Below are 12459 nucleotides of genomic sequence, written 5' to 3'. Positions count from 1 at the left end.
AGCAGACGAAAGATATCAAGGATCTGGAAAGATTCTGTATGAAGGAATGGTCTAAGATCCCTCCCAACGTGTTCTCCATCTCATAAAACATTTTAGAAAAAGGCTCAGTGTGGTTATCCTCCCAGGGGAAGGGTTCTAGAGTATTGAAAACAGGGGAGGGTTCTAGAGTATTGAAAACAGGGGAAGGGTTCTAGAGTATTGAAAACAGGGGAAGGGTTCTAGAGTATTGAAAACAGGGGAAGGGTTCTAGAGTATTGAAAACAGGGGAGGGTTCTAGAGTATTGAAAACAGGGGAGGGGGGTTCTAGAGTATTGAAAACAGGGGAAGGGTGCTAGAGTATTGAAAACAGGGGAAGGGTCCTAGAGTATTGAAAACAGGGGAAGGGTCCTAGAGTATTGAACACAGGGGAAGGGTGCTAGAGTATTGAAAACGGGAAGGGTTCTAGATTATTGAAAACAGGGGAAGGGTGGTAGACTATTGAAAACAGGGGAAGGGTTCTAGAGTATTGAAAACAGGTGAAGGGTGCAAGAGTGTTGAAAACTGGGGAAGGGTTCTAGAGTATTGAAAACAGGGGAAGGGTGGTAGAGTATTGAAAACAGGGGAAGGGTTCTAGAGTGTTGAAAACAGGGGAAGGGTTCTAGAGTATTGAAAAGGGGAAGGGTTCTAGAGTGTTGAAAACAGGGGAAGGGTTCTAGAGTATTGAAAACAGGGGATCCAATCATTTTGATCCCTATCTTTTTCAGATTTTTTTTAATTACTTGTTTAAAAAAATATATTTCTCTGAGCAATTGTATTAGTATATAATAACATATTTTGCCATTTTTTTGAGAATACAATACTGCTCAGTATTTGTATTATTTATTTTATACAGTAATTTTTGCTCACCTTGATCAAGGGTGCCAATAATTATGGACCTGACTGTATGTATGGGGGTTGCCCCACTTGGCATCTTTTCATGGCACAGGATAAATTAAAACATATACACTTTCTCTCTCTCACTCACTCACTCTCTGTCTGTCTCTCTCTCTCTTTCACACACAGACACACAGACACACACAATAGAAAAGCACCTGACTTCCTGTAATAATTTCCAAAACAGTCTTTCTGGCCTCACAACAATCCATAAGAACAGTCATCTCCATTATTGATCAGACAGTGATCATCATCGTTATCACTCCTCATTGGACATTGTCATCAATAGTGCCAGTTAGTTTCTACAGCATCACTGATATCCTCCCAGTCCCACTCAGTGGCTGCATGGGGCTTCATTGTATACTCGCTAACAAGCTAACAAACCTGTGCAGATCAAATAGAGGACAGGGAGGGGGAACTTGTTTGTTAAAACATGTGGGGGAGAAATATGAAAGGAGAAATGTGCATTGTGTGAGTCCACGCCAGAGCCACCTCAGGGAAAAATGCTGGGAAAATGTGATATTTTACACCTGCATCTCAGGAGGTGAGGGGTAAGAGAGGGGAGGGGGGATAATAATTAGAAGGGTGTGATTGGAGATTGCTTATTGTTGTAGGGCTGTTTGGGGTTTGCCTTTGGTTCTTTCTCTTGTATTCCATTTTAAGTCTGAGGTGTGGATAATGTATTTGATGCAAGTATATTATGTTTGCTCAACCTGGTTCTAAATACAGAAGAAATGTTGAAAAATTATATATGCAAATACAACTCCACTGATAAATATCCTGTGAGCTCAGTTGAATGAATAATGGTGTTGGCTCTAATTCTTCATTTAGAGACCCTCAACTGGAGAGCAGGCAAAAAGACACCTATTGTTGGGAAATTCTTTCAAATTAAACTTGGAGGGCAGAAGACACTGTAAAACGGTTCCAAACTAAATGGAATAAAATGACTCATTAAGCATTGGTGGGCAGTCTGCATTGGTCATAGCACTATGGTTGAGTCTGGACTGTATCAAACATTTGAGGCATTATTTTAAATAACATTTAGATGACCTGCTCACAGTCATCTCAATTTGGTCTGACGCTAAAAATACATTATAATGCACATTTAATGTGTGCCCAAGAGAGCGGGACAACAGGTTAGTGAGGGGTGGCAGGTAGCCTAGCAGGTTACCTGCCACCCCTCACTAACCTGGGCCAGTAACCGAAAGCTCGCTGGTTTGAATCAATCCCTAAGATGACTAGGTGAAAAATAGGTGAATAATCTGTTGATGTGCCCTTGAGCAAGGCACTTAACCCTAAATGCTCCTGTAAATTGCTCTGGATAAGAATATCTACTAAATGACTAAAATGTAAAAAATGGGTGTGATGTGGACATCTTCTTCTCTCTGCAGTGGGCACTGCAAGATGCCTTTAAGGGCTGAGGCTTGCATTCTAAAACAGGGGGCCTCATTCTGAAGAATCAGGATGGCTCAAAACGCAACACAACTTCTGCAGCATATGGACAGCTACCAAAACTTGATCCATGTTCATAGTCTATGTACATAGTCCTCATAGGTTATGGCTCCACTAGCACATACACCCGCAATAACATCTGCTAAACACGTGTACAGTATGTGACCAATAAAATGGGGTTTGATTTGAGCCTACCCTAACGGCTATTCTAAGATGACCTTACATGACACCAAACCTATAAAGATGAAATGAGAAACTGACCTCGGATCAGAACTGAGAGACAACTCTCTGCACCCTTTATAGGATCACAACCAGGGGTTAATATGACACATATGCATGCCATCACCACCTCCCAAGTGTTTATTTAACAAAGACATACCCTAGCATTCCTCTGGATTGCAACGCCAATAAGGATATGGTAGCCTCTACACCACAGATCACAAAAGGGCGAAGGAGGACCCATATACAACGGGAGAGATGACATCACTGGCAGCGACGGACAAGAGCTGCAGAAACCATATGGCCTGGAAAGCGCCTGTTTGATCATCTTGTGGTGAGCTGCTCCCTCTGTACATACACATCAACATCTACAGAGTGGGATATAGAATTACCTAACAATTTACACAGCTCCTCGAGATTATGATACAGTACTCCTCCTCATACAAATCACACACATCCTGACCCTGGGCCAGACCACGGAGCACTCCAAAAAATACAACCTTTAGTGCCTGAAGTCAATAGAGGGAATGGCATTATAGAATACTTAGAAAAGAGAGCATACATTCATTTGTGAAGCATCTAAAGCATATGTTATTCTTTAATATATGCATATATTTATGTAGTCCTAAACTACAATATATTCGATAAGTGAAGGACTCAATGAACAGGGTGAGTTTGAAGGATTGCCTAAGCATCCTTAAATACTGATTATGTGTGTTTACATGTCTAGAATATGTTGGGCAGAAATTCTGTCCAGCTTTTCATTAAAAAGAGGTGACTTGCTAAGTAGCTGAAAAACAAATAAACATAACCCCATGTGAGACCGGTTACTTGGACTAGTGCCATTTCAGTTTGCAAGTAAACACATAATTATTCATACAAATAAATTTCCATATTCATGTGCAAATAGAATTGTAGGAATCTACCTGTCAGTGGTTCCTCAATAGGCAATGTACACAAAATGGCCAACTCAACTGATCCTATGCCAAGAGATCACGCTAAAGGTCAAGAATCGGACAGCTAAGTTATAACTCATTAAATAACACTTTTCATTACTAATTTAGAAGCTAATAGAAGTCCACTTCTAACCAATATCCCACAACTGGACTATTTTGGGAAAATACACAAAACAAATAAAGGAGCAGAATCGATGACCTTTGTGCTTGCATTTAATCAGGAGTCTGATAGTTTTACTTGACAGTCTTAGAGACATGATTCACTGTACTATTTTACTGTGTAAAGATTGTATCAAACTTTGTTTTGGAGGCCTACTTATAGCTCAGCAATAGTATCTGTTCTCAAGAAACTCATGTTAAATGTTTCAAGCCATAGAGGAAATGAACCTCTACTGAACTAAACTCTCCATTAAAATATCATAACATGCGATCACAAGCAGCATCACAAGGACCAGTGCTGTGGACTTGGTGGGCCTAGTGGTTATTAGAATGGCATTGTGCTCTCCTTACTGCCCTGAATTCAGTGAATAGCCTTTACATCTATGCGTAAATACGCAACCGTCGGTAAAACGTTATACCGGTAGATAATATTTAACAACAGAGCACGAGAGGAAAACAGTCTCGCCAATTATCTTCCACAACTAACATTGATTTCAGCAATAAAGTCCGACTCTTAGTGTAACGTCCCCTATAAACTGTAGCCAAAATGCACTTATAAACCAAAAAGTAAATGCGCCCGTTGACTATTCACATTAGGTGAATTCGGCTTTTATGTTACTGCTTATTCAATTTCTTGACGCGTTTGGATTGTGTAACGATGCCTTGACTTTGTGTATAATATAGATACATCAAAGTAGATGCTTGATTGGTGGAGAGCAGTGCTCTGCTTGTCAATAAGGGGGTGACAGCATGACCACGAGCTGCAACGACTGGCAGCTCAACTGCCCCGGGAATGTAGCTGAGTGGAGGATAAAGGAATATAAATTATCCGCGTTATCCTTGTTCAAATATAACCCACTTCCATATATGTTTTAACATAAAATCCTATACATTATCAATATGAGATTGGGCAGTGCAAAGTTAACTTTAATGTACGGTATTACTCTTTAAACCACTCACAAGATAACTTTGGGGATATCATTAATAGTTTTTGATGCACTAGCTTGATTTTTTTCGTGTTTAAACAAAACAGAAAGATGTTTACAAGCTTTCAGATGCATAAAAGAGCAAATGATTGATTTACACAGCACGTACCATTGTGGAGCAGGGAAATGTGCCAACAGTCTCAAATACCCATTTTCAACTCTTAAAAAAGTTCAGCTTCCAAAAAAAGTGTGGGAGAGAGAAAACTACTCGTTTCTTCTGATACCGGAAGCAAAATAACCCTAATACGGGATGGCCTGTGGCCGGGCGATTTTTTTTTTTCAATTGTAGTTTTACTGTTCTCCTCCAACAGGGAAAGTGAAGGGAGACGGCTTATCCAAGTTAACCACTTCCCAGCTTCATTCGGGTTGTTTATGTCCGCTATTCACGCGTGGGACTTCCATGACAAAACGGACGGCGGTTGTCGGAGCTATGAGGACATGTTCTGGTCGCCTGTCAGTGCGCCATCCCTTCCGTCCGCTATGTTCACCGAATACCCAGCGAGGCAAATCCGTGCAAGATGCTAGCGTCTCGTTAGCTCCCAAGTAACAGAGCAGAGGTCTCTCTTTGCAAGGGACCGACAGTAAGTCGACTCTGCTTACGCGCTCACAAATCAGCTGTTGCTTCTGTGTGCCTCAAAGGAACTCTGTGTTATCCTCATCCTCTGGTCCTCCTAATAAAAAACAACACAAAAATGGAATTCCCTTTGGTTCTTCTTCACCTGTTCTTCGATGCCCATATTTACTCGAGATAAAAAGGAGACCACAACTAGTACCAGATCTGGCACCATGGATGTTGCAAGTTTGGGAGAGAGGTGATACTTAATCATACCACTATGCCAGGCGACTTCACGAGAACGCGCATATGTATACACTAATCCCAGTACATATGACGAGTGGATGAAATAGTTGTAGTTAACGGCTGTTAAAGTGTAATAAACCCAGAAAAAGTGATGTGGAGGTCCAGAGCGCGCGGAGGCGCAGCAGTGGATCGCGACCGGAGAAGCGGAGGGCTGGTGAATTATTAATAAACGGAGCGGTTCACAGTCTGTCGTGCTCCGTGAGTAACCAGGACGGCAGCTGGGGGGTTAGAGGAATTAAATACGGACTCAGAGTAAACCGTGGACGGCAGGGGATTACCACTCACCCGCTACAGTGTAGAGGCAGAGCGGGGACGCAGGGAGGGGGAGCAGAGAGGGAGGTGGTATGATCAAAATCAAAATCATTTAAACATTGGTCAATGATATAAGTTATAAATTACAAACCTCTCTTATCGGTATTAGACTTAGATAAGATTTCATCATTATCCAAAACTAATATGTAATCAGTGCACACTGTATGCAGGGATATGTTTCTTAGATGTTTATATGGATATTTAGGCTAGTCATGCCAGATATTTTACAACGATGAGAATTTGACAGTAAAGGCCTAGCAGATATGAGGCCACAGTAAGCTATAGGAAAATATTTGTAGTCTAGATTAATATAAAATTAAATTTTTTCAACATAATAATATACCCCATGTATGGCCGTCACGGTCCTGTTTGTGCGTTTTAGGACGAGATTAAACGAGGATTTACCACCAGTTTTGTATGCTACAGAATTATTTCCACTACATTTTCTACAGAATGAATCCACATTTAGCCAACTATTGTAAGCAAACTATTATTTCTTAATGTAGCCTTAGCCTAGAGCAAGAACAGGACAAGTACACGGATTGACGAGGCTGATCATTTTTGCACCCTGTTCAAATCACTGTGATGTTATTCATATCAAACAATACTGGGCAATGAAATTCATTTGACATTTAATAGGACTTGACTTTATTAGAATATTCACTTATTCCATTTCTGCGTTGACCTTTAAGGTAAGAATATGCTGTGAGTTGTGATGCCACAAAGTATGAGCGTGCCCAAGGGATTGCAATATGCTAACTGGTTGTTCATCTCCTCTTCCGCAATATAAGTTTATGACCTTATATTTAGAAAGACCCATGAGAAATACAAGCTGTTATTTAGTGATAGAGCTTATTATGGCTCCTGCAGGTTTATAACTTCAGGAGAATCTAATAGCTGGAGAAGAGCAGATGTTGTTGATGATGATGATGACGATGACGATGATGATGATGATGATGATGATAAAGATACAGCAATAACAGAAAGAAAAGAATAATACCAATATTATTGCAATTGCTGTAATATTATTTTTAGGCTAGTATTAGACACTGATTAATATAAATATATACATTCAATTATTGTTATTATCACCATTAATCACTTGTATTTTTACTAATCATCCTTGGAAGTACCTATTTATTGCCTCCCCAGTCGAAATTCCTGCATTGTAATTTCACAGACTCAATGTCAGAAGCCTGCAATTCTTCGAATACAGTAACTTAAAAAATAAATAAATAATAAGATTTCATTCTAACGAGACTGGACATGGCAAGATCAGAATGACACTTGTTTAATTTCTACGAGAAAATACATTTACCATAATACAATTCTGCTTTAGAAGGAAATGGATCACATTAATAAATGCAGCGTATCCCCAATGACACCGTTTGGCTATTTTAAAAGTGTATTCATGGTTTAAAAAGTGGTTGATTTGCATGACATTTTAGATACTTAAACAGACAGTTTTGCATGTCCAATAATAGGCTGCATCCAATTGAAATTGTAATCTAAAATCCTCCAGAATCCAGGTGAGACCCGCAGGTTAGCGGTAGTAATATTAATTTCGGGATGTATGTTGCCCTAGTCTATTTAATGTCATTTAAGCATTGAGGATAAAAACACAAAAATACAAATTGGTCTACATCTACATATTAGTGTGGTTTGCAACAGAATAAGTGTTAAAACATGTCTGTCACATTTAACAAAGCTGGATTGATATTAGGCCTAAATACCTTTTCCTATTATCTGCTTTAAAATTATTATTTTTAGAAACTTTTTTTTATAAAAAGAAAAACGTTTCTTTAAATTGATGGGTGCTATAATTTGTTTCAAAACTTGTGCCAAGTATGAGTTTAGGCAGTTCACTTTCAGACTAATAATTATTTTGTTCTAGGCCTAAAGAATATGTAAAGTTGTATAAGGCAGAAGATATGATACAAGCAGACCTATATCTATACAATCAAATGTGTAAAGAAAAACATGTAATATTGACTAGGCCTGTTTGTGACATAATGGCCATTCTCAGCCTTTTGTCATTGTGCAAACATCACACAAGACGTCAAGCCTATGATCATCATCCTAACCCTGGTATTGGCTTGGACAAGAAGGTTCAATATAGTTCAGAAAAAACAAGGGAGTAGGCTACATATTACTGCCTGACCATGCCTTTCTCTGTCTGACGATGCTGTCGGCAAACACACAGCATCGATACCAGGCAGACACTACTTCATCCGGAAGTGTAGGATATAACAGCAAATTACACTTCTCTATTATTTTACCAATTGTATATATTTTATTTTAGCACTTTATTCGTTTATGATGTAGCCTATAGGCCTAAGCAACTTGGTAAAGCTAAGCATTGTATCATATCCTGATTTCCCACATCTTCCTCATCTATAGTTGTAGTTGTCTCTCACATGTAGTCTCTCAATGCCTCTGCAATCTGAATTCGTGATAAGCCTACTTATCTAAACGATTAAGATATAGGCAACAATGTAATAGCACCAAATTATTTATTTCTGTTGAAGACAAACCATTGTTGTCTGATTTCTCATATAGCTTAATGTCAATCTTCACTTCCCTGCATGTGAAATTATTCAAAATGTAAAAACAGCATTTTTGCACACTGATATAGAATAATACAAATAAGCTTTATATATTATAAACAACAAATTGACTGTGTTCACTATATGAAGTGCAGAGCAGAAAGACTCATGCACCGGCCGGCACACTAATGAGTGCATAACATAAACTCATCCAAAAGTTTTCAGTTAATAGAATGATTAAGTCAAAGAGGGCCAGTCGATAAAATAAATAAATAGGTAGCCTTCTATTTCTGGCGAAATAAATTGACCTACATCAAGTCAAACGAACTTGAACACGTTTTTAACCAATCCGGAAAAACCCGAAGTAGGGCCTAGGCCTAATGCATCTGCTTCATTTTATTACTCAACCTTTCATGTCGGAGTGATAAAGCCTACTCTCCGCACTTTCACCTGCCCCGCGAACCCAAATGTCTGTGTTTAGAAATGAAGAGTTGTGATTTAAGAGTTTTTAAGCATGTTCTAAAGTAGTTTATAATTTCTAACAATAATTACAAAAGAGTTAGGCCCAACACAATGAAGGTCACAGCGTGCATGATGTGTAGTAGTACTGTAGGCCTATAGTGAGCATAGGCCAAAAACTAAAGAGCCACTGTTCTCGTTGAACAGCCACCACCGAGAAATAAAAATGTGCTTCTGATGGAGCCCAAATGCGTCAAACTGTTTTTCACAATCCATTCTCGTAAAACGAAACAATGTTGCTCTTGAGGTAGCATGCGCTACAGCTATAGGCTATCTGATTCTCATTAAAATGAAAATGGATTTTCAGGCAGCGTTGTAAAGTGTAAGCCCTTATTTCCCAATTCCATTATTCAATTCCTTCTCTCGCGCCCCTGCACTATCCAGGGACTTTACTTGGATTCCCTTCCGTTTCTCTACAGTTTGCCCAGTATTCTCGGCTTGAGCTTTACAAAAACTGGGAAACAAAAGTTCCACTAGACAACGGCGTGTCTAGGAATGCTGACATTGGCATTGCGAACGGGCACTGGCTGAAAGAGCGGCAGACCGGCAGCCTAATTCACCGCCTCTGTTTCTCCCCCAAAGGTACTGTAGGCCCGTAACTTCCCATACGGAAGGACAAAAAAGGGCTGTTTACGCACACTCGCTTCACCTATTCCCACACAGTTCTTTAAAAAAGCAATGCAACAGTTATCTCTCATGCATACCCAAACCCCAGTCTGTCTGTCATAGCTCACGGCAAAGCAAGCGTAGGCAACCGGACCTATAACCTGTGCGCAATACTGTTTGAACAGCCTGCTGTTAGCAGACCGTATATCCTCATGTGGGTATAGTTGTTTCATGATCTAAATGTCAGAACATAAATTGGTTATAGCTTCAAAGACAGAGAATAAGTTGAATCTTGAACATCTAGGTAGGCCTACCGTCAATCTCCTGAACAAAATTGCTTTTTCAAAGGATCTTTCATCCTAAAGGTGTACATTTCTGTGTCCCAGCAGATTGTACATTTCATCTAGAAAAGGACTTTGAAAAAAAAGGTGCTTTGAAAGTATGTCAGTTTTGAAGTATTACTGCTTAATTAACTCTGCACCCCTAATGAGTTTCTGTTGGAGTGGGACTATCAAGCCTCTGGAACCACAGAGGAGATGGAGGGAGTTAAAACATCTGTATACGGGAACACATATCTACACGAGCACACACACACACACACACACACACACACACACACACACACACACACACACACACACACACACACACACACACACACACACACACACACACACACACACACACACACACACACACACACACACACACACACACACACACTAGGCCTATTACCACAGCCCTGTACGTAACAAAGCCAGACAGCTAACCAGTCCAGGTATAGAGTCCACCTCCAGGCACCCAGCGGTGAGATAAATAGCATGTGACAGAGGGCTGTGATTGGCTGGCCCTGGGGCCAGAGCCAGGGTGGCTGCTGCAGGTTGCTGGAGTGGAGCTGTCCCTGGTCCCTGGTCCCTGGCTATCCCACACTCCCCAGCCTTATCAGGCTCCTGCACGGCACCGCTAGAGGAAGGCATGTCTCAGGAGGGCAGGGCTACCAGCATACCGCTTATCATCCACCAGCAAGGAGGGTTTAGAGGTCTTTATTAACTCTGCCTGTGTGTGTGTGTGTGTGTGTGTGTGTGTGTGTGTGTGTGTGTGTGTGTGTGTGTGTGTGTGTGTGTGTGTGTGTGTGTGTGTGTGTGTGTGTGTGTGTGTGTGTGTGTGTGTGTGCTCATGTGTTTATAAGAAAGGTACATGTTTGTATGAGTGTATGGCTTTTGGATGTGTGTGTATTGTTTGCACATGTGTGCATGAGTGAAGTGCTTGGTGAGATGCTGTTAATCATGACAAGAACAAGTAAATTATGATACATACTTCTCTCTGTGCAAGCGCCCACTCTTTCAGTTAAAGCTCCAGCCACAGTTCTTCAAAGCCACTGAAAGGGACAAGGTCAAGTGTTCTGTGTGTATACGTTTAGATCCGCTAGGTTATCTCTCCACACAAAGCGGGAAACAATGCAGTGTTTTCTCAGGCTGATGAACTGCAATCAAAACCAAGCCACCAACATTTCATTCCTGTGTGGAAAGAAATGATGTATTTTTTTTGTCATTTGAGTACATGTGTGGCTCCACACCTCAGAGCTCCATTGGAAATATAGTTCTTCATCTCTGTGATTTACTCAGGTCTGGCTCCAGCCAGTACCATGGAGAGGGGTATCTGCAAGGGGGTTTAAAGGAAGGGGGTTCTGGGAGAGTAGGGTTGTTCTCCCACAGGAGAGACCAGCACTGGTATAATCTGTTTTCCTGGCTCTCCATGAAAGAGAGAGGGAGACCCACTAGAGACTGGCCCTCTCAGATCGGCTGCCCCCCACCCCTACTGTCTATCTTCATCTGCTATCTCTCCAAACCTCTCTCCAGCTCTCCTTTTCTCGCTATATTCTCCAAAGCTTATTTTTGTTCCCTCTCTCTATTCATCCACTTCATCTGCTATTCTGTCCATCCCTTGGTTTGCAATTGATTTATTGATTTAACTCTCAATTCCAGTCCACCCTCTGCTTGCACAAGCATCCATTTGCTTTTCCTAACGGATGTCGTTGCGTCAATGTTTCCTTATTCTTATCTAAACGTATCTCTTGGTATCTACGTTTGTATTAAACATGATTTCAAATATGGATTCATATTATTAATAAAATATGAAGAAATCCTTGTCATTATGTACATCCATTCAATTGAGAACAGCAGCTGCCAATATTCTAGTCTTTTTAGATCAGGGTGGGATTTAGCTACTACATGAAAACAATGATGTAGCTACAATTCTATCCTAGAACTGTACAGTAAGGATGCCTTGGAAGCGCAATTCATATTTGACCACAATTGAACAAAAAAAGTCACATTTCATATTATTCCTAAAATCTCTAACTTCTTTCTTTCTCCATATTGAAAACAAAATGCATTAGCAGATGGATCAGCTATAATACTGCAAATAGATTGCGGCTTCTACCAATGTAATTGTCTGCATCCTTCTCCATATTGTGATACCCATTCCCCCCTCTCTTCTTGCCCCCATCCCTCGCTCCATCCCTCTGCTTCCTGTGTTCACTCTTTCACACCTCTGAGAGGAGAGCGTTGTTTTATGGAACCGGGCCATACAGTCTGGTCTGGTCCGGTACTCTCTCCATCTCAATCCCTCCTTCTTTCCTCCCTGCAATTTCCCCCATCTTCCTCCCCCTTTTCCCCCCCATCGATGGGTAGAGCCTCCTTAGCAGTGGCAGGCTCTGTTTGGTAGAGTGGATCCAAGAGAATATGAATATTCATGACTCACCCCCCACCCCCCCACTGTCGGCGGCAACACTTGGTAGCAGCACATGGCGAGACAGCTGTTGCAGGCCAAGCCAGGCATCTGTGCAGTGGGAGAGGGAGACACCGAGAACGCCAGGCAGTGGCCGGGGCATCTGGGTAGAGAGCCAGACAGATAGACAGACAGAAGGAAAG

At 41.0% G+C, this 12459-nt stretch overlaps 1 protein-coding gene across 5 annotated transcripts in view; it reads right to left on the bottom strand.

Moving 5' to 3' along the window:
- Window positions 1–5698, bottom strand: part of LOC106601192 (nuclear factor I/Xb) — a 138870-nt gene extending 133172 nt beyond the window's left edge. For 3 of the 5 annotated variants that reach the window (XM_045720381.1, XM_045720382.1, XM_045720389.1), the window contains exon 1: window positions 4794–5697. In XM_045720381.1, the coding sequence (XP_045576337.1) occupies window positions 4794–4796 (3 nt within the window). In that variant the 5' untranslated portion in view covers window positions 4797–5697. Of the gene's footprint in view, window positions 1–4793 lie in introns of all 5 variants that reach the window. The other 2 variants (XM_045720384.1, XM_045720393.1) reach the window with 2 other exon arrangements.
- Between the last annotated feature and the right edge of the window lie 6761 nt (window positions 5699–12459).

This window comes from Salmo salar, chromosome ssa06 (assembly GCF_905237065.1).
Source record: "Salmo salar chromosome ssa06, Ssal_v3.1, whole genome shotgun sequence".
Lineage (NCBI taxonomy): Eukaryota > Metazoa > Chordata > Actinopteri > Salmoniformes > Salmonidae > Salmo > Salmo salar.
This window is presented reverse-complemented; position numbering and strand designations above follow the sequence as displayed.